Source organism: Ammospiza nelsoni, chromosome 24, assembly GCF_027579445.1.
Source record: "Ammospiza nelsoni isolate bAmmNel1 chromosome 24, bAmmNel1.pri, whole genome shotgun sequence".
NCBI lineage: Eukaryota > Metazoa > Chordata > Aves > Passeriformes > Passerellidae > Ammospiza > Ammospiza nelsoni.
In genome coordinates this window covers 7,752,966-7,776,102 of record NC_080656.1, presented here as the reverse complement: position 1 = coordinate 7,776,102, position 23,137 = coordinate 7,752,966, and the positions used below count along the sequence as shown (strand labels likewise).

Here is a 23,137-nt window from a genome sequence, read left to right as displayed (position 1 = left end):
CAGACACCAGGAAAGCTGGCAGTGCCAGGACTGAATGGGAGACAACAATGGGCTGAAGGAGGTCACATATTTCAAGGAGGATTACCTTACCTTATTTACCTTACCTTACCTTACCTTACAAGGCAGGATTTAAATATCTGTCTGCCATTAAGAACTTGTGTGCTGACCTACTGCAGCTTGGGAAAGTTGGAATATCTGTGTCAGATCAACTTCCTCCAAGGCACTGCTCCTCAAAGAAAATAATTTAGCAATTATAAACAAGAAACTTATGAAATCTGCTCTGCATTATATGCAGGTTCAATACATCAGGTTTAACTCCTTTTGTCCTGGTGCTGAGCGTGACCTGCTCAGCCCCAGCTCCGCCTGCCCATGTTGCTGGTGGAGCTCAGATAGTGGACTCTGTAACAGCTGGGATAAAGAGTGCAAAACAAGGTCTAGTTTTGTAACATTAACTTTTTTTTTATTAAGAAGACAGATATTTTATAGTACTTCTTTTCCTTTGTAAAAATGGGATACATGAACCAATACAAAATGTGAATGGGAACAGATGGATATGTATTTTCTTACACTGTAACATCTTCCATGGACACCTTAAAACAGAACTGGCCTAAGGGGAAAAAATAAAAAGGCCGGGTAAATAAAGAACAAGGTTGTTTATCATCAGTTCTGCGTTCTTCATTTGTGATCCTCCTTTAAACAAGGTTGTTCTTTCTTCACGCTTCAAAGTCCTAATGATCTAAAGCTGTACAAAGTAATACTCAACAATACATTTCAACAGTGCACTGTATACTGAAGAAAAAATACATAAACCGATATACAACTAAAATTAATAATTTCCTGTTTTTTCTCCTGTTTTTATGCGTGGTTTTTTTTTTTTTTTTTATTTTTCCAATGCGTGGGGCCGAAATTTTGCAATCTACCTGAGACGGAAAACACCAATCAAACACATGAACCTGAGACATGTCAACATTGTAAGTCAAAGTTACATCGGTAACACTGCACTACGGTACACTTCCAAACAAATATGGGCTGCTCAAGGCCAGGATGCCCGTCCCGTGCCGCGGAGCCCCCGGCTCCAGCCTGGCTGCTTCTCACCGCGATGGGGTTTGGCAATGGTGCTGAGGGCTCAGACAAGAGCTGCGCTCGGCAAAAGCTGCTCGGAAAAAAGGGGTGTTTGCTTCGCGAGGTTCCGCCCGTGAGAGAGGGGAAAGACGGAATACTGCCGGGGAAAACGGGCCTGCTTGGTGCCCCAGGCCGCCCCGTTCCCAAAGGAATCCCACATTGTAATGGTTCTGCCCAAAATCAGCAATTAAAAAACAAACGCACGGAAATGGCCCCCCCCCCGCCCCAAAACCCATAAAAAAATCCCCAAACCTGACACTAAGATTAATGCTTTCCTTAAATAAATCAGATACATTTGCCACATAAACACAATAAAAAAGTATCACTCAAAATCCATGATTACTCACCAAAAAAAAGTCAGCATATATAACTTTATACCGTCTTCCCGCTGCAGTTTGCTACCTGTCGCTTACAATCCCAATTGAGCCAGAGTCTCCTGTGCACCTATGGCTTTAGTGGTCATTAGCACGCTCGTTTCAACACGAATTCCCGCGTTTTACTCAGCAGGCAGAAAAAAAAGGCAGTTTTGTTCATCCAGCCGCTCTCCGGGTCTGGGCTCACACGTCAGAGGGGCTTTACCTGCTGCCTCCACGGCCGCCAAGCGGGAGAGGATGAGGAGAAGCCCCCGCAGCCGGGAGGGCTCTGCCTGCCCAGCAGGGACCCTGCTCCCACATCCCCACGGCCGAGCGGCGCCTCTGCCGAGCTCCAGCCCATCTCCCAGCTGCACCATCGAAAGCACCTGAAACAGCCACAAAAGGGGGCTTGGGGGTGTTATCCGAGCCCTGACGGCAACAGGGGAACGGGACATGGGCACATTGAACTGCAAACTACGCATCTAAAATGTGCTGGTTCTCCTCCGATGAGCTCGAGTTCTGAACGGAAACTGGTGAAGAGAAAAAAGGGGAAACACCTTCAGAGAAACGCACCTACTCCACGGGGTCCCAGCTGGCAACTCCAGAAACAGGAAAGGGGAAACGAAGAGCCACAGAAACCCGAAGGGAACTAACGCACAGAAGCCCCTCTTCTTCCCAGCCTCCCCCCGACCCGAACAAACAGAAATTAAACAAGGCACAGAATCTTCTGCAAATGACTTCACTAAACTAAATCCAAGCTGGACTTGGCCAAAAAAAGAAAACCCAAACGAACTGAGGTGTCAAACAGCAGAGTGTACTTTACGAGGAATATTTTTACACAGCAAATCCCAGACCTTCCCGGCCTCACCGCTCTCCACCCATTTGCTTTTTTTTTCCTTAAAAAAAAAAAGACACAAGCTGGTTGCAACTTCCAAGATCACTTTGTCTTTGTAGCATTTAAATAGGGCCAGTAGTAACCGTCCACAGTTGGACACCTCATGGGAACCAAGGCTGCTCTAGATGAAGTACTCTTTCTTTTCCTCGGAGTTGTTTTGTCCCCCCTCTGCGTTGATGATGGCTGTGTCTGCGTCGGCCGCATCATCTGCTCCTTTGGCTTCGTGAGTGAAGTATGTACCTGCAAGGGAAGTGGAAGCTGCGTGACTCCTTGGGGGCCTCGGTGTGGTGCTGAGGGAGCGACTGACAAAGGAAACAGAAAGTGCTGCTGGGAGAGAAAGTGGGGCGTGTGTCCCGTCAGACATGACAACACCACGACTGAGGGGCCACACGAGCCTGGCCTTTCATCCTCCAGCCTTGCTCTCTGTCTTACCTTTATGTCTGGCAAAATATCGCCCTAAAATGATGAGCAGGCAAAGCATTGCAAAGACGACGACGGCCACGACGCCACCAACCACGGCATGGTCCACGCTGCGTATGGCGCCGTCCTCACCTGCGCGGGAATCTGTTGAGATCAGAAGAGGAATAAGAATTGGGGACTCACTGCAATGCTCTCGGCAGGCTCTGGCTGCAGCTGCTCTCAGGATGGGGAGAGCTGCCCTCGGGCTCTCCAGAGGAGCAGGGGTGAAGCACGGAGCTAACTAGACAGATGAGTTCGGGCAGAGGAGCTTTGTCCGGAGCCGAACTGATCTGGCGGCTCGACTCGCGAGGTGTTTTCCGCTAAAAGCAGCAGCACTATGACTACGCACGTGGGAGACAGCTGGGAGAGGGGAGGAAGGGCACATGGAGTTGTTGGTGGGGATCTATTTTGGGAAATTTCCCTATAGTGCTCCTCAGCCTTCTTGGCGGATGGGGCATGGAGAAGAGCAGTACCATACGGGAATATTAATCGTCAGCTCTGAGAAATGTCATTAACGAGTGCCCTGTTGAAAACATTTCAACTTCCCAAAACACTCCTTGCCCAAAACCCCACCCACCCAGCATGGAAAATGTGTTTACAAACATCCTCTGCCGTGACTGAACTGGGTTCCACCATGAACCTCCATCTTTACTGTCCAATGCAACCGATAAGGACACCGCACTCCTGACCCAAAAGCTAACACCCAGTCCAGGGCCAACAGTAAGCAGTAACTGTACAGAGCCTCCGACTGCTTTACTGCGTTTATTTAACTCCTCACCACACAATTAGTTTCCTTTCAGAAGCGCCTCTCCCTCGGGACGCCGTCACCTGGGAGAGGGATGACTGATGTGGCGGAGGAACAGCTCCGGAATGAACCCCGGATGAGCTATGGCCATGTAAAATGAATGTATAGCAGTGTAAACAATTTTAATTTAAGAACGCAGCTACATCAACCCTCGCTGCAATCCTAATGGCAACTGAGATTTATAATGCAGTAAAAAACAATTATTCTCCCGCTGATTAATACATTAACATTTTGGAATAGAAGCTAAACCATTGTCTCTTTTTTTTAGTGAGTCAAGCGCGACACCTCTATTAAAATGATTTACTGGCCATACCTTACAATTTAAGCACAGCAGCAACAGAAATGGTAAAAATCTTTTAACTTTACATGATTTGTGAAGTCATATGTGAAGGATTTACCATTTAAATCTTTCACTACAAGAAGCACATGGCCCATAAATCTGCCCTGCCTGCGCCTGCCTGGACACCTCGGAGAAATGCGTTTTGCCAGGACGACTGAGAGAGCAAATGCAAGTCAATTTTTAAGAAAGATTTATCTCCGTCTCCCTCCAAAGAACAGAGCAAATCTCTGAAGCCTCCACCTCTAATAATATTTGAAGTTTATCGATCAAGCGTACAGATCCGTGACAGCTAAAGGTAATGGGGCTCTTTTGAGCTGAGACCTGATACAAAGCTTTCGAGCAGCAGCTGGGATTTACGCTTTCTATCGATATTTCCAATTCTGCTCCAAGATTAAGGACTGAGGGACCCAAGTAAATAACTAGGGACCAAGAGCACCATAAAGCGTCTTTTAATTAAAACAATTTAAGAATAAAAACCACTTTCGAGTAACCTCTGAGAGCAGAAGCCCCAGTGTGGGCAGAGAGATGCTGGGATGAGCTGGGGCGTGGTGAGAGACACTGTGGAGACCCTTCCAGCAGCTTGGCTGATAAGGTAAAAACAGCAGCCAAAAAAGATTATTCTCCTGCAAACCAAAAGCACAGCAAAGGAGGACCTTCTGTCTCATCTCCAGTGGGAGCAGATCATGCTGTGATCACTTCCCAGCATCTGCTGTGTGGCGAGCAGCTGAACATCCCTGCATGCTGAGGGAAAGGTGCCCATGGACACCCATGGGGTGCTGAGCTGATGCCGTGCCCAGGGACAGGATCTGCTGCTTGCCCAGGGTGGGGAACACCAGTCACACTGGGCATCCTGGGAGCCCCCACTCCGACAGAGCCTTCCCTCTGCCACTCCAGCTTGGCTGATCCATGAACCGGCTCTCTGCAAAGCAACTGAACTGGCTCATCTGCTGGAGCAGCTGCTTCAGGCATGCTTCACTACATTTTTTTCTTATTTTTTCAGAAACTTTCGCCCAGTTCCGCTCGGGTGCATTCGGAGCAGCCAGCAGCATCCCAGCCTGGGCGATGAGTGCCTTGTTGACATCTGGAACAGCTGAGGGGCATAAACATGCTGAGTTACGGCTCTGTAATGTGCTTCCAGCAGGATTTTGCATCAAGAGGCATTTTTTCTTCATCACCATAAATTAAGGTTCTGGAAAGACGAAGCCGTGTGCTCGTGCTGGCGGCGGCAGCCTCCGCGCTGTCCCACCGACCCGGTGCCGCAGGGATGGGGCTGTGCCAGAGCCCCGTGCCTGACACATCCCTCCTGTCTTCCTTTGCCTGACATCGTGCCAAGAGCAGGGAGCGAGGGCTCCCCTGAGAAGGGACTTTGGCCTACAGCCTTGCCAGGTTTGCTCAGCAGAGTTTGTTAAGTGTCAGTTCCTCTGCTGAGACGTGCAGGGCCATTTTTCTCAATTGTTCCTCTCAAGGAAGACCCCTGCGAGGTGCCAGCCCCAAGTTCACGCTGTTATACACGTGGCTAAATACCTCTTCAAGCTCACACACAGCCTAAAACATTCCCGCTGCAGCATCTCCTCTCCTTGCCTCCAGCCCCTCATCAAACCCTGCATGCTCTGGAGCATGACCCAGCACCAAGAGCTCTGCCTGCAGGCACAGCAAAGCCCAAACCCACAGCCAGCGATTCCCACAATGCTCCCAGCAAACCTGTCTGCGTGCCACCAGCACAGCAACAGCCCCTCCACATCCTCCTGTCCCTCGCTATTTCTTCGGTAATTAACAAAGTGTCAGGTCTATGGAACAAGGAATAATTCCCCAAAGCCAACGAGAGACTTGACCTTAACAACCGGAATCTGCTTTAAATGCTGTCTCCAATTCACCCAAGCTATTCCTGCCTCCTATCTCTGATTAAACCAGAAATCACAACTTTATTGCTGAAGAGGGAACAGTTGAGATGGCAGGAACTGACAAAATGCCACATTATTTGCTAATCCTAATATGTTATTCTTCCTCAAGATTTGCTTTTCTCAGCACCAATTCAATTACAGATGCTACAAATCCTTCTGACATTTAATTCCCTCTTGTCAGGGCGCAGTAAATGTATACATGCAGAGCTTTCCCATTAGGATGTTAATATATATTGGAGCAAGCTGAATCCTGGCCTCTCCAGCGAATCATCAGGAATTTGCCTATTAGGCTTTTGTTTTGGGTTTGCTTGTGAATTTTTGTGGGTGGGGCAGAAAGAAGGAGGGAAGCGCAGGGAATGAACAGACATCACAGCATGTTGGCAGCAACATGCCCCCTCAGGGCTACTCTGCAGCTACGGTGCACCTTGGCTGAACCGTTTTTGGGTCGATGCTTTGCTTGGCACCAAAGCACCTTAAAGGAAAACTGCAGAGGTAATGGTACAATCCACTTGCCAGAGCTGAACTCATGCAGGAAAAAAAAAATCAATTTGTCTTTCCAAGTGCTGTGCTGCTTCCCCAGGGGATTGGCACTGCTGCACCCCACAACGGGGGACACCAGGATTTCAGGGGATGCAGTACTGGGCCCGTGTGCCCATGGTGCAGATCACTGTACAGCAGCAGCAGTGCTCCAGAGCCTCTTCTAGGGGGGGCAGCAAGAGACTTGGGCAGCTTTAAATTTATTTTTGCTGATTATTTTTACCAACTGCTCATGTAATCAACAAAATAGTGATTACACCGTTGGAATGGCAACCTTGAAGTTTTCCTTTAAACAAAAAGTGCGGCTCAGCAAACAGCACACAGACAGGAGAGAAAGGGGTTTGGGACTGCTTCCTACTCCTCACAGAACGAAGGAACTAATTCCAGAGGTTAGGAGCAGTACGGAGCAGATGCTGAGCTGGAGATTGCCCATCTAAGTATCGATAATCATCATCTGTGATTCACACCTGCAGGCTCTCAGCTATGGGGGCTTTGGGGGAACTCTTAGAAAGCGAATGTTCTAATGATCTCCAGGTTTCTAACATTTCTGCCAATGTAAGTGCTAAAATCAGCTTTCTGTGGGCTCTCAAGAAAAATGTTGGTGATGGTAAGAGCAGCACTCTGACAGTCTGGGTCAGTGCTTACACTGAGGTTTAGCACAGGGAAGACTTCTCTGCTCCCAACTTCTCAATGAATAGGTTCCACTCAATTCCACTTTAATGAGGCTTTAAATATAGATGTATCTATGAATATTCCACTCTTTCCGTCAGCAGCAGCATCCCAAGAGTAAAGGCAAGACTGGGTTGGCCCGGGCTGCCTGTATTTTAAATCTCCTTTCTACCCACACTAACAGCCTGAGACCGATTTGGGTCAAACCACTGCAGGTTTACCTTCAGCGCTCCCCTCGCTCTCAGCAGCGCGTCCCGCGAGGCTCAGGCGGCGGCTCTGGGCTCACCTTGGTGCCAGGAGCACACACCAGCATCCTCGAGCACCTGGAGGCAGCAGCTCCCTCCTCCCAGGGGCCTCCTGCAGCCGGAGGAGCTGGCCCCACCTCTCCGGAGCGGCTGGCACCGCTGCTGACACCGACACTGCTGCCAGCAGCTCCTGCCCTGCTCCGCACGCTCCCCAGCCGCTTACGGCTCTCCTCAGCTCGGAGCCAGAGTGTGGAGCAAAGGCAGCACTGGGACACGCAGCCTGTCCTGCTGGGATGTGGAACCCCGGCTGTGTGGGGCTGCTGACTCCTGTCCTTCCTCCTCACCTCCCTCCAGCTTCACCTTAGCCCAACTGCAACATTTGGGGTATCTCTGTACAGCCCTGACCTTCCTCTATGTCCATTTCTGCTGTAAAAGCAGAGAACACAGGGAGGTTTTTATGAAAGGAGTTAAGACATTATTTTTGGCACATCAGGATTTACTGTTGCACTTGCACAAAAATTTACCTTCTATTTCTGGGTGAAAATTAAGGTCAAGCTGCTGACATTGGGCAGTGTGGGCTGAACTTGTGGGCAGGAGCAAGCTCATATATACCAACCCCACTGAAGCTCCTGAGCTTCCCAGATGTGCAGGTAACATGGCATCGCAGCAGGGGAAAGGAAACCTATGCCAACAGCTTTGAAGAATTCCTAAACAAGTGACCTCTTGTAAATCTGATTGCAGTTTCGTTTGTTAAATGATTATCCCATCAGTATGCCTGAAGATCCCACAGGTCACAATTTGGGTGTTTAATGGCCTTAAGTCATTTGAGCACTCCTGAAAACCTGGTGAGCCAATTATTCCTTTTCCCTGGAGGTAGAAAACATCAGGACTGCACTGACACCTCCCAAATGAATCTGGGGTCAATTCTTTTGTGGAATGAAGTTTTTGAAATGATGGAGCAGCACTAGAGGTTGGACTTGGCAGGGGGTGCTGGTGGAAGAGCAGGCTGCCGTTACTCTGTGAGCACTATAAAGCACTTAGCCACGACATGGGAGGACAGAAATCACTGCCTGCCCATGACAGGATGAGCAATAATGTTATTCATTCCCACAGCGTGGCATGGAGCAGGCTACCCCTCCTCGAATTTATTGAGGGGCTGTTAAAGAGCAGCGTTAACCTGCCTGTCATATCGTAATTGAATTTGGTCTAATTTAAACCAGAGAAATTTGAGGAGTTCATCCTTCTTCAATCAATAAGCTCCCCTTCAGCGACCCATTTCAAGATCGCTTCATAAAAAATAACGCGCTTTGTTTGAATAAATGTGCTCACCGTGGCAGAGCTCAGAGCTGCACGGCTGTTTCCACAGACTCCTCTCTGGAGAAGGGAGCCCCGTGTGCAGCCGATGCCATCGCTCCACCAGCATCCCCTCTGCAAAGGCAGGCTGATGGTTTTTGGTCAGGGAACCATTCCCTGGTTCACAGGAGGTGCTGGTGCTCTGGAGCAGAGCCAGGAGAGCCTGGGGAGTGTGGGCAGGGGTCCCTGGAGCGCCGTGCCCAGAGCCCACGGCAGTGTCTGTGTGTGTGCACCTGCACGCACAGGTGTGCACAACACACACACACACACACACACAGGCTCAGGTTTGCCCCCTCAGTGCCCAGTGCTGCAGGAACCCTGCCTGCCGGTCTGTGCCAGGCTGGAGTGAGGAACTGAGAGGTGCCAGGCCAGCCCTCTCCGTACCCTAAGGGCTCAGGACGTGAGGAACAAGAGGAGGACTGCGAGAGAGAGGCACGGACACACAGAGCTCAGCCCAGGAGAGAGGATGGCTCTGGACTCAGGCTACCTGAAGGGCGGAAGGCAAGGGATGCATTACTTAATTGCTCAGTCGGCAGAGCCTCGGCTGAAGCTGTGGGTGGGACAGATGTACCTGGAAGGAACAGCACACTGAGCAAACACGGCAGCAGCCCCCGCCCGCCACGCCAGGGTCCCCGTGGGGGTGGGACCACCTGCATCCCTCAGGGTGGTGCCCAGGGTCACCCGTGGGGGTGACACCACCTGCATCCCTCAGGGTGGTGCCCAGGGTCACCCGTGGGGGTGACACCACCTGCATCCCTCAGGGTGGTGCCCAGGGTCCCCGTGGGGATGGGTCTGTGCCCTGCATCCCCCAGGGTGGTTAATCCAGCTGGAGCAGAGGGCAGCGTTCCCAATGGAGAGCTCAACTCCAGCACTCACCTGGACCACCCATCTGAGAGCCCCCATGTGCTGACCCCGGGCCAAAAACGTGACCTGATTTCAGTCTCTGAAGCCATGGGGCAGAGACCACTCTGTCTGCAGCAGAGAAGGGCCTGGGGCTCTCTCTAGTGCCTCCCCCATACCTGACCCAGTATGATGCTGACCAGGAATGATCATCACCCTTCGGGCAGCAGAAGTAACCCAAAGAGCAACAAGCAAAATTTTGAAATTCTTAGGGAAAAAACCAGCAGCCAAACCAGATGCTCCAGAAAGGCTGCTTGGCAGCACATGATAGGTGCTCACTGTGGGCAGTGGCTCTGCCTGAGCTGCGTTCTGTAGAGGGGGGGGGCAATTTTTGGTTTCCATTCCAGACTCAGAAAAAGGACTACACTGAGCTGTGTGCTCTGGGAAAGGTGTGAGCCCCTCTGAGCAGCACAGGCTGGGGAGTGAGCACCCATTCTGGGAAATTCCCTTGAGGAATTGTTTCAGGTTCTTCTCTTCATTCACCAAAAAGTGTATTTTTCCTTAAAAAACAGAACTTTAAAAGTAAAAAACTTAAGACAAAACAATTTTCCCCGTCCACTCAGGGATGTTCACGACAGCCCTGGTGCATCTTACCTATGGGATCTGTCCCAGGCCTGCAATAATAATTGTTAGCATTGCTCAGTGTTAGTAAACATCCAGAATGAATCCATAATTTCTGACCTCTTGGCCACAGCACACCTGTAGTGGCTTATGGGATGAGACAATCCTGATTTGCTTGGGTGAAGGGAACCATTTGATGGAGTAAGATGAGGACTCAGGGTTTTTTTGAGTATTTTTTTGCTCCATGCTGAACCCCTGAGAGGAACAGCACTGGGCTCCAAGCCCCTGGGCTGGGCTCCTCCCAGGGGGACAAGTGGCTGCTCCTGCCCTATGGCCAGGACTGTGCACCCTGTGCTGGAGCAGCCACAGAGCCCAGCAGGTACCAGGAGTCTGCAGGGATGCTCTGCAAGGGGGGGCAAAAAAAAAAAAATAGGTGCATTTCTATAAGAAAACATGAAAAACAAAGATTTAGGTTTGTACCACTGGTAGAGTCTCTGCTCTGAATGCACCCAACTGCATCCACTGAAGATGCTGTTATGCTTTAATCCCAATCAGCACTAATTGGCAAGGAGCAGCCATGAGGATGCATTGATGCCCCTTTCAGACCAGTGTGGATAAAAAGAGGCTTGAACCATTTACTTGGCTTGGCCTCACTGATGAAACAACCACCTCCTTTTTACTGCCAATCTGATGCTGGAATGATGAGGAATCCCCGAGCAGCCAAGGGTTAGTGCTGGCCACCTGTTTAAAGGGGGGTTTCACACAACACGGCAGAGTCAAGTGTTTTACAAACAAAGACTCAACTCAACCGGTCTCCCATTCAATGTTCAAAAAATCCCAGCCAGGAGGGAACCACAAGGGTTGGCCTTGGTGCCCTGCACCTCCTGCCCCGAGGATGCCACACAGAAATGGGTGCCAAAATAAAAAAATTAAATAAAAAAAAGAGGAGATCCCCAACAGAAAGGAGTGCGCTTCCAAGCTGCAGTAGCGTGGGGGGAATGGCTGCGCCATAGCGACTGCACAATGCAACATGGCCAAGATGCAGAAACCAGAGTGGAACCAGTGTCTAGCGAAGGAGAGCAGCGGGTTACCTACAGACTAGCCCTTACCTGAGAGATCCCCATAGTCCAGCTCCTCGGCCGAATTGGGCAACTGAGTAAAGCCTTACAAGTAAAAACAGACTCGTTTTTCTCTGCGTTTCTCAAGCGACAAAAAACAACACACTTAAGAACTGAGGATGAATTTCTTGAGGGGGAAAAAGAGAATGCGTCAGTCACTTGCCACCGTCTGCCGGTGCGGGCAGAGCCATCGTGTGACACCAGTGCAATCGTGGCCTTCGTTACAGACAGAAATGCTCCTCGCTCTACACTGTTGGCACACGGAACGTGGTATTGAGACCATCATAACAGCATGCAGAGCCCCACACTCTGCCCTTTGGGGACAATTTCCCAATTTAGTCCAGGCCGATTTCAGTCCTGCATACAGAGAGCAATGGAAAACTTGCCTCCAATTTTGCAACCAATCCAATTAGTTTTGGTCATGGTGACAAGTCAGGACATTTACCAATGACAGAATATGAATACTGCGCAGTGCATGTCATGGCCTGTTTGCAGGCTGTGGGCTGTGTCCTCTGCCAAAATATGGGACAAACCGGCTTTTTTTCATTGGCCCAAATGTGACGGATTTATGGAAAAAGCATCTGTCCTCAAAGCTCTAAAGCAACCAGGGAGGCACGTGGCCATGGCCACCACAGGCAGCACTGTCTGTGAGGGCCTTAGTGCTGCTTGGTCTGGGGGTCTGAGGAAGTGCTGGGCTCTGCAGGCAGAGCATCTCCAGGGGTGGACATCTCAGCACCAGTGCCAGGGCAAACCGGAGGCAGGAGCCAGCCAGACTTACTGAAATGTGGGGTGGGGAAATGTTACCCTGTGGGCTGCGACTTGCAGGACTCACTCTTGCTGCTGGCCACTAAAAGCAAATGCATGAGCAAAGGAAAAAAATTCCCATGAAGAGATCCCTGGGGAACCTGGGATCATCAGCTCAGACTGCTACCAGAGCTGACTCTGTTAAACAGCCAAGCTGTGAGTGCAGTATGGTCAATGTGCAGACTTGGCCCCACCGCAAAGCAGCAATATGTGTATTTTTATATATACACTGCCCTTTAAAAATGAAACTTATTTTCAGTGATTAGTTTTTAAATGCATCAAATCATCAGGAAGCTACGTTGGTATTACCTCCTGAAGTGGGAAGCCATTTAGATTAATAGCAGGAAATAGGCTTGCGTGCCACTCTTGGGTTTCAGGGAGCCCTTTTCAGATTTTCAGGAGGTTTTTTCCTATAAATGATCTATAAATACGACAGTTGACTCACAGAACCATTGACCATGCAAAGCTGCACTTGGCAGAGGAGCCCTTCAACTTTTCTCTCTCCAAAATTGATTCTGTAGAGAGTTCCTTTTCAAGGAACTACATTTTCTCACTGATGAAAAAGGGCAACGCTGCATTTTTTATGAAGGAAAAAAAAAGTCCTTTTCAGAATAAAATTTGCAACAATTCCACAATTTCGCTTCTCCCTGCACCTGGGACACTCACAAATGCCACCGGCCGGTGTTAAAGCCTGTTGTGAGGCATTTAAATAGGTGGTAAATTACTTCTTGATTTTTCTCATTAAACTTTCATACTGGCTACTAAAGCCCCTTCTTTTCACTTCTGAGGGGATGAACTCAAAGCCTGCCACTGCCGCTGTCACAGAAATGAAAGGGAACTTTTCACTCTGCTCCATTTCCCTGGGAATGATAAATCCCCGGCAGGCAGAGCCGGCTCGGTGAGTGCATCACACAAGGTGCTCACACAAGCACCGGGCACCCGGGTACGTTTAGGTTCCTGTGGGCTCCCACGCTACACCCAGTTCTTTAGGAAAAGCCAATTTCTCTCCCATCTCAGGCCCTAAATAAGCAATTAGGGATTCCGTTTCATGCGGCGCTGCACGGAGCCGCAGCGTGCAGGCAGCGCTGTGATGTTTTATTCACCGCCCCAAGGATGGGAGCTGTAAAACAGACTGAGGAGCGCATTCACTATTAGCTGCACTTTTAAGTAGGGCATTTCCAAGAGAGAAGGAGGCAGTGGGACTGGCAGAGCTGCTTGGTGATGGCAGTGCAGAAAGCCCTTTGCTGTGGCACCTGGCAGGATGTACACGTGGCCGGTGCTCTGGTGCAGCCTGGCTTTGGCTTCAGCCAAGCATTTTCAGGGACTGAGGGCTATCAGAAAAAGGAACAAGAGTGTAACACAATAGTGCTACCTATTCTTGTACCAAGCATGCTAGGGCCACAACTAAAAACCCACACAGGCCTTCAGGGAAGGATTTCCAGCCTGTAAAATAATTTACCTGCTGCATTATGGGCCAGGTATTTTCTTATCACTCTTCATTTGTGACCAGGGTGTTTTCCTTATTTTAACCTTCACTCCAGGCTTCCTGCTTTGCCAGCTTCAGAGGAGGCTTTTCCAAATGGCTCAAAACCCTATCTTTCCACAGGAATGAGCAGAAATTCTGCCTCTGCTGAACCATTGCCTGGTTCTTGCCTTGCCAGGGGAAGGGGGAGCAGCCCTGAGCCCCCCATTGCTGGGCAGACAGATGGATGGACAGGGCCTCAAGCACAAAGCCCTGTGTGGGCAGCACCCACATCCTGGGGAATCACTCTGAGCATTTAGAGCTCTCTGCTTACAACAGGGTAAGGGCAGAATTTGGAAAAAAATGGACACAAGGTCAGTGTGTTTAAGGTCATGGCTGCTTGGAGATGTCCTGCTTGTACAGGGGGCAAACATGAGCTGGGCATCTCACCTGAGGGGCTCCCCAAAGGCCAGAACTTTGTGAGGGCTGAGCTCCCTGGCCACTGAGGGCTAACACGGGCCAGGGCATTAAAAACTGGCATGTTGATTTTTGTGGGTAGAGGGGCAGGGAGGAAAACTGAAAGGGCATGGCAGAAAAAGTGCTTTCTGCCCAGAGTGAGTGGTGCAGACACTCCGGGCTGTCACACTCCCGGCTCCACCGAGTTCTGCCTGTACTCCAGCTCAAGCAGTGGGAGCTGTGATTCCAGCCCCACGGGCACCCTGACCCCACGGGGCACACGGGAGGGAGGAGGGCTGAGGCTGGGAAACCCCAGCTCGTGAGGTGCAGCGGAAGCACAAGCCTTCCTGCCGGCCATGACCATGCTGTTATTGGAGCTCTGGCAATGAACAGTGCAGAGAAAGGAGAAAGTGCATCAGAAAATTCACAGTTAAGCTCTCATTTTTCAACAAAAGGGTTAACAACGTTCGTGCGTTAGGTCACTCATGCATCGCTGCCGTCAACTCCATTCCGTGAGGAAACGGGAATGGCAGGGCCTTGGCTACTGCTGGGACATGCACACACACACAGGACTCCTTCCCCCCAGTCCTCTAGGATACACTCCAAAACTTTCAATGGCTCAAAACCCTCTTTCCCCGATTGAAGCATTATGTTGGCTCCTTACATTCCATTTTCTTTGCTAGCAAGCTCTTTTTTAGGTTGGTTTTTGGTTTTGTTTTTTTTGTTGGTTTTTTTTTGGTTGGTTGGTTGATTTTCTTTTTTTCTTCCCCCAATTCATTTTAAATCGTTTTTGGAGAAAATCCATTTGGCTGTATTCATGCCCATGCATTTCTAGTCATTCACAGACATGCTCACTCCCATCGGACATCAGAAAGAACAAATGGCCAACATACAGAAACACCTGGTATACTCCATACACACTCCAGCAACACAAGCTTGGAAAGAAATCCAGAGTCTTCATGGGAAAAGCACCCCACAAGGGCAAGCACGGGGGAATTCAGAACAAACTGGCTGGTTTTAAGGCAGGAAAGTTTGTGGCAGCTCGTTTGACTGGGATAGGTTGTCATTTCAGCTGGCCACCTCCCTGGCACTGATCCTCCCCATGGAGGGGGGAAGCCCCCGAGTTAAGAACAGGCTTTTTATGGCTTCCTCAGAACAAAGCAAAATAAGACATCAGGAATTGCTTTGAAAATGGCGCAAGGGTTTGCCAGTGAGCATCTGCCCAGCTTGTCCTCACTGCAGAGTCTAACACGTGCCTACACTGAGCCTTTCCTGATGCAGAAACAACACCCAGAGAGGATGCTGGGAGTTGTGCCATCACTGGGGCTACCTGATCTTTTTCAAATTTAGGGATCAACATCTAGCCACAGACATGTAGCTACAAAATCAGCAACGATGGCTCTTGACATCTAACACACACAGGGGGATTGACACACAGACAAAACACAAGTGTGCCCCAAGATTTCTGATCTTTATGCCGGGTGGGAAAATGCATCCAGGTAGGTAAGTTATTTGGGATAAAAGTGTAAGCTCCTCCATTTGATAAGGCACATTGCTATGTAATGATTGCTTCACTCAGTCCTGCCTCTGACCTCGCCCAAGCATCCCCTCGAGGGGAGCAGGCAGGAGAATGGGTGCTCTGTGCTAGGGATTTCTGTCAGTAAAAAATCAGCCAATTTATCAGAGTCAAAAGAAACCAGAACAACGAAGTCCAACATGGATTAGCTGTAATTAAAAATTGTCAGAGGTTTTGGTTCTTCAGCTGAAAAGTAAGCTCGTGCCAAAAAAAATGGGATGCTCAACTTCCAGCCTGCAGCGTACGTAGGCTCGCCGGGGAATGGAGGGAGCTCAGGAAGCTGTCAAGCTGTTAGCTAGACTGCCTCGAGCAGACGAGAAGGGTTACTTTGCTAGACTGCTATGCTGAGAGGAAAGTGTTGCTATTTGTTTTCCCCATCTCCTTCTGCAGTGTAATAACGCAAACTTCCCTGCCGACCTTGGAGGCGAGCGCTCCTCTGTGGAGCATCCCAGAATCCCAGTGCTGCCCTGTGCCAGCAGACCCGCTGGATACTCTGCCTTAAAAACTAACTCAAAATCCAAGGAAAATGCTCAAAAATATAACAAAAAAAAAAAAACAACCCAAAAAACCCCCACCAAACAAAAACCCTAAAGAAGGAAAAAATTTAATTTCTTTTTCATGTGTGAAGTGATTCTCTCAGTCAATGGCTGGAGAACCAATTGGCGTTGCTTGGACCTAAATGCCATTTCCATGGGGCTCGTGTGTGCCTGGCACCAGGATGATCAGCTGGGGAGCTCACAGAAGAAATGACAAGAGCAGACAGACTTTCCAGCCTTAGAACCCATGTTGTATTTATGAGATGAGTCCACCTGGAACACAGTTTTCCCTTGAAGACTCCAGTTCCCTTTTTGGCCTCCCCTTCCCAGGCTTGTCTTGCCACTCAGCAGCGCTGAGAAATAAGATAAACAGGAATGTGATACCAACCGTGAACTGCTGGTTCTGTCGTCGCCGTTGTGTCTACACACGGGAACAGAGGATTGGAGGAAGGGAAGAAACAGGAGGAACAGCATGCAAAAAAAGGGAAAATGGAAAAAATGGAACAGATAATATATGAGCAAGCTTTCAAAGAACATTGCGTGACAAGCAATAATAAAATGAAAGGCAAAAAGCATTTGAAGTGAGTTGCACTGTTTAGAAGACATGCCTCCAGTTCAAAAGCTATGAGCCTGAGGAAAACAGTAAATTTTTCTCTTTTTCCAGGTCCTTGCCAGAACAATTACTGGTGGTTGCAAAGTCAGGGGAACAGGAGACAGGGGAGAACACCGACACCAACGGTTTGGTTGGTGGGGACAAAACAGAAGCTCCAGAGCAGGATGAGGAGCTGAGGCTCGGCACGTTGCTGTTACACACTCAAACACTGCCTCACTGAGCACCCCTGGCCAGGGGACAGTCTGCTCCTGCCTCTCCTCCAGCCTCCCAGCCACCACCTGCAGCATGAACCGTTTTTATCAGCATAAAAGGTGTTCTAGAACTGGCAACAGTGGACAAACATTACCAGTCCCTCTGCTGCAGCAGGTAGCTGGCTGAACAGCTATGCGTAATTAAAATATCCTGGATGTTTTTTCCTGGTTAGTCTGAAGCTGACTCTACTTAATATGGACGACATCTCACTGGAAATTTCCTGGGGAGCACTGCCTTGCCAATGGAGAGAGGCCTTGTCTCCTCCAGGAGTTTGCAACAGGCAGTTTTAAAAGACTGACCAAATCTTTTGGCTTTTACTCACAGTTATTTCCACCAACAGGTCTAAACCAAATGTAACCACATTGCCCAATTTACTGGCTAATTCAGCTGTTGGAGGCTGTTTGCTTTGCATCTGGAGGCACTCTGTGGCCGGGGTCAGTGGCTGCAGGGGGCTGGCTCCCCAGAAGTGAAATAAATCCCAGACCAAGCCCTGCCTGGCTGGGGTGGGCAGTGTTTGGGTGGGTAACACCGTGGGTGAGCAGCGCTGCACCTGAGGCCTGCACAGCAGCCTGGAGCTTGGGTTTTGCAGCACGACAGACAATTCACAGCGGCCTTTCCCCGTGACATGCTGGCACAGGACCCAGGGACAGGGCCCTGTGCTGGCAGAGGCAGCAGTGGAAACAACAGGACCTGTGTCTTGGCAATTTAGCTGAGGACAGCCCAGGGCTGAATTCCTGAAGCAGCAGCAAAGACAAGAATCATACAAGGAATACATAATACTTACAGATACAAGGTCTACATGCTTTAATTATGGAAGCAAAACAAATAAACCCTGCACAGTTTAACAAACTGCACCAAGATTCGCATAACAGATTATCAAGCCATCATTAGCCTGTTTCCACTGCCAATGTAGGCTGTTCTCATCTTGGCAACCAAATCTAAGGCACCCTCAAGGAGGCCAGCCCTTGTTCTCCTGCGGGAGCCCTGGGGGCTGCAGGGGAAACCTTCCAAAGCCACGAGGAGACCAAGAGCAGGGCTTTGCTTTGGTTTTGGGTAGCAATCCCCATTTGTTTTAACCAAGCAAATGGTGGAAGGGGAAATGGTGGTGGAGGTGGGGGGGAAGCCATTGTTTAGAAGGGGTTGTAAAACTGAGTATTAATTCCTGAGATAGCATCTTGGCATCTATAAATAGTCTCAATTTACTGTCTTCCTGAAATAAAAAAAGTTATGTCAGCTTTTACAATAAATAGAGAATCTGCTGGAAGCAAACTTGTATTGATGTGCTGGAAGAGATTATTAGTCAAGAAACAGTGCAAACTGGACAGTGCATCTCGCTTCCCCGTCCGGGGACAGAGACCGACAGGTTACACAAAATAAAGTTCTCAAGCGGTTGTAAGTGCGAACAAATATCCACGTCAAACAACATGTTGGCTGCAGCTGGAATGACAAAGTTATGATTAGCAAATGGTTTGGATGGTTGCAGTAGGAAACACAGACCGGTTAAAGTTTAGAGTGAGCTTTCAGGGAGTCCTGAGCAGCCCCAGTCCTCTGTGGGAAGGAGGGCAGCACACACCAGGGCTCTGCAGGGAGAGACCCCTGCTAGAGACACGAACGTGCTGACACTGGTGTGGCTCTACATCATCACGTGGCAGAGGAGAGAAAGCTGTCACTGCTGCTTTGGTACCAGATCAGGGCATTCCTGTAAATCCAGGTGTGTCCCGGCCCCGCCACTGCCGCTCCTCACCTGGGAAGGGACACCTGGGAAGGGACACCTGGGAAGGGACATCCAGGAAGGGACACCTGGGAAGGGACACCCGGGAAGGGACACCTGGGAAGGGACACCTGGGAAGGGACACCCGGGAAGGGACATCCAGGAAGGGACACCTGGGAAGGGACACCTGGGAAGGGACATCCAGGAAGGGACACCTGGGAAGGGACACCTGGGAAGGGACACCCGGGAAGGGACATCCAGGAAGGGACACCTGGGAAGGGACACCTGGGAAGGGACATCCAGGAAGGGACACCTGGGAAGGGACACCTGGGAAGGGACATCCAGGAAGGGACACCTGGGAAGGGACACCTGGGAAGGGACATCCAGAAAGGGACACCTAGGAAGGGACACCCCAGGAACGGACACCCCAGGAACAGACACATGGGAAGGGACACCCAGAAGGGACACCTGGGAATGGACACCCCGGGAAGGGACACCCCAGCCCTGCAATGCTGCTGCTCACACAACCTGAAACTTCAGGCTGGACTGGCTAACTTCAAAGGGGCTTTTCTGAATCCTGAGGTTGTGAAAGTAAAGCTTCTGCTTTACTTTCAAGAACAGCCACACTTCCATGTCAGAGCAGGCACACAGCACCCCAGAAATCAGCCTTCTGCCCCATGTCCTGCAACAAAAACCATCTCTTCTCAAATGCTGACCAACAAGAAGTCTTTGATACACTCCTGATTTAGCTAATGTTGATCAAAGCCAAGGAAAGGCTCTGCCATCAGCAAAAAGCACCGTTCTGGCCCCAAGCCATCAACATGCTACACCATCACCCAAGGCTGATGGCTATCATTTAAAATGGAAAGCTGGTGATGAAGAAGGGGCCAGTTTACTCAGTGCAGCAAAGCCAAGAGAACATGGAAATCACATAACCAAACAGACCTGGGATTTTCTACCTTAATATCAAGGCTTCTCTTCCCAATGCCAATCAGGAAAAGCACTAAACACGCTGTTCAGGAAAAGCAGAGCAATGTCAAGGCCTTCCAAAATCTTCATGTACAAAAGCTCCTCAGAGGCCAGGTTTATAGTTACAGAAGGTACCCAAAGGAGTAACCATTGGCTTCTACAAAGCTGCAAATTTCACTTTATTGGGATTTCTGTGTAGCACTGGCTGTAAGAAATAAATATCTGCCAGCTAGGACAACTGAGATGACACCCAAGCTCGAGGCACTTACCACCCCATTAGGCAGCTACGCAAGGGCACACACACATATACACACACATATTTATAAAATTACTGCATGGAGGCAGCTGGGCCACATTTCTCAGAGTTATGAGCTCCACTGCTGAGCCTCCTCGTTTTCTCAAATGGATTCTCTCCAACTTCAAACTGTTTGCAGAGTGTGACAGACCAGGCCCTTTAAACTTGGCCGTAATTAGTCCGCAGCCTCAAACAGAACAAGCACGATGGAGGAATATTAAAACCCCAGCAGCAAAATTAAATTCCCCTGGTTGAATGCTGCAGCCGCAGTGCTGCAGCCTCGCAGAGGTACCTGGTGCTGGGCTGAGGAGCGCACACAGAATCACAGCAGCACATCCACAAAATCACGGCAAAACACGCTGCTGCCTTTTAAATTTAAAGAGGCTTTAGCAAGTATAGATATCCATTCAATATATTGCTTTTTAAATTGCTTTCTGAACTGAAACTAAAAGCCAATCTGATCCCTGACGCGTGGAGCTCTTATTCTTCCCGATTTTCCAGAGTGCTTCACATGCACTGACCGGGGCGAGTGTGAGTTCCTGCACGCTGCTGCCTCGAGCAGCCTGAGGGACAGCATGCAGCACTGCACACGGATCCTGCTTTGGTTCAGCTCCTTGGGGCTGATGAAAACGCCTGCAAAACCCTGCCAGTGTTGCTCTGGATGAAACTTCTGCGGGACACCAGCACAGGTGTCACATCCCACAGCAATGGGGTGATGGGGCTCAAACACCTGAGTGCAGTGACCCATCCGTCCCCTCCTTCAGCTCAGCCATCCTCTCCCTCACCACACGCTCCTCCAAGGACGGATGGAGATGTCCCCTGCATTCCTGAGCCCCTGATCTGCTCTGTACAGGGCTCCAGGTTGGCACCGAGTGCCCTGTAATGGGCCCTGGGGACAGCTTGATTAGCAGACCAGATGTTTCACAAAAATCATCACAATCTGTATGGATGTTGTGTGTGACCAGAACAAAAATAGTCTGAAATTAGCACAGTGGCTCCAGCCATGCTTTTGCATGTTTCTCCACACAGATTTGGGAGGATTTGGGTTTGGTTTCAAGCCCAAGCTTGCACACAACCCACTCTTCTGCTCAGCAAAATGATGGTTTGTGCACTGCTTATGTACACCAAAAGTAAGGCCACGTATGACAGGTCCTGCCTGCTACTGGCTGGACATGGGACTGAAAGAGTGAATTTTATTTCATTTTATTTTCTGTCCCAAGCCTGTCAGCTCTGCCTTTAGCCCCTTTAATGCAGACACATCCTGGATGAAAATGTCAGAAAGGCGAAGAATCATCTTTAAATTAACTTGACATTTTACCAGGGACAGGCAGAACCTTCAAGAGAAAGCAGAAGTTAAATAATAAATAATTTGGGGGAACAAATCCCTGGGCTGCGTCCCTGCACAGCGGCACCAAGCAGCTGAGCATGTCACAGCTCAACACCAGGCTGGGAATGCCGAGAGCAGACCGGGAGCCTCCTGCTCCTGCTGATCCCCCGTGGGCAGCGTGGGCATCTCCACACCCCCAGGAAAGGCAGAGACTGTGAGAGAGTCCAGGCAGCCACGCTGACGCCGGCCACTCCGAGCTGACTGGGGAATAAACGTGTTTTACAATCAAATTCCATGATCAGGTCAGCACCTGCAGCAGTCCCAGGCAGACGTGGCCGTACCTGAGCCCATGTCACCATCCTGCCAGGACACAGTTGGGCTTTAAACATCCTCACTCTGCCTCTCTGCCTCCCACAGACCTAGAACAAGGAAATCTGAGAACAGGATGGCTGGGACTGCATTCTGCCTGCCCACCAGCCACTGGGATTACTGCTGGAATAAACCCCTGCAACTGCAGCTTCTCACACCACCGGCTGTAATTAGGAAAGGACAAACTCCTACTAGGATAAAATAAATTTTCAACATGTGAAATGCTCTGAAAACCTGCAGCTTATTTTTGCTCCCAGAGTTCACATTTCCATGTGCCATTATTTTTAAAGCAGCTGGGATGACACAAAGGTGTGCTTCTCAGGAGACAGTGCCTGCCCTGTGGGTGACAGGAGAGCTCCACCACCACGTGCCCCTGCTTGAGAGCTGATACTCCAACTCGGCATCAATTCTCAGCTCCACAACTCACTGGTTCCTGCACACCTCCAAGCCAAAGAGAGCTGGCTCCTGGCTCATCCAAATCCTGAGCCTCAGGAAGGAACTCCTGTTCTGGTTTCCACAGGATGGGCTTGGTCCTTTCCACACGCACTCACTGAAGGGGCTGGAACAGCTCTGGGAATTCTCAAGTGAAAATCACTGCCTGCAACGTTACAGCCCCCTGACATACACAGACACCTCCACCCAGACCTGCTACTCCAAGGGACCAGTGGGATTTAAAATATGTTCTAAATGGGCATTCTGGGGGGGACATCAGGAGCCCCCAGCCTGCTGCTGAGGATAGAGAGCAGTGCCTTCACAGAGCAGCATCACCTGCAGGGCTGGCAACACTGGCAACCTGCACGTGTCACCCCCAGGGGTTCACCAAAACCGCTGCCAAGACACCTGTGCAATTCCACCTGTGGAGAAAGAGTGGGACATGCAATGTGCAGCTCTGAGGGGCACCCTGGTCCTGGGAGGGGGCGTGCCAGTGCCTGGGGAGGCTGGCACAGCCAGGTGAACCCGAGGTGAGGGCTGGGCTGTGATTAAGGACCTTTATTACCCAGGAAACGACAGCTGCCCGAGCCCAGCATTTCCAGGAGCCACTCCAGGGCAATTCAAATGATGCTGTTTGCTCTGCTGTATCGTATTGTACATCTTAATGAAGAAAGCCACAAGGACAATTTAACTGATAAAAAAGGGCTCGGCAGTGATAAGGGCTGAAACACCAAAGGATGGCTGGAATATCAATGCTGCTGCAGGATACGTGGAAAAGATCAAGCTGTCACGCAGGAAATCTTTTCAAGCACCTACACTGAAGTGACAGAGGGAAAGCTCTAAAGGTCGTGGTGTCTGGAAACTTCACTGCTCAGCTTGTCCTTCGCTGGAGAAAGCATCAGGTCAGCTTTCCTAGAGCTCCCCCAGAAACTCCCTGAACCAATAAATCAAAAGGACAACTCCAAGGGCAGAATTTTCTAGGGTCACCTGCTAGAAACTGCTTCAGTGCAGCCTCTTTCCCCATGTTTTATTCAATTAAAGCAAGACAATTGTTTTTCAGAACTACTCCATGGTTCC

General features: G+C 49.9%; 1 protein-coding gene across 4 annotated transcripts in view; it reads right to left on the bottom strand.

The window, feature by feature from the left end:
* Positions 1-438: 438 nt before the first annotated feature.
* The window catches only part of CADM1 (cell adhesion molecule 1), a 134,866-nt gene continuing 112,167 nt past the window's right edge, over positions 439-23,137 (bottom strand). For 2 of the 4 annotated variants that reach the window (XM_059488327.1, XM_059488328.1), the window contains 2 exons: positions 2,803-2,934; positions 439-2,610 (listed from right to left, as the gene is read on the bottom strand). In XM_059488327.1, coding sequence (XP_059344310.1) covers positions 2,492-2,610; positions 2,803-2,934 — 251 coding nt within the window. In that variant the 3' untranslated portion in view covers positions 439-2,491. Of the gene's footprint in view, positions 2,611-2,802; positions 2,935-11,249; positions 11,304-16,480; positions 16,514-23,137 lie in introns of all 4 variants that reach the window. The other 2 variants (XM_059488325.1, XM_059488326.1) reach the window with 2 other exon arrangements.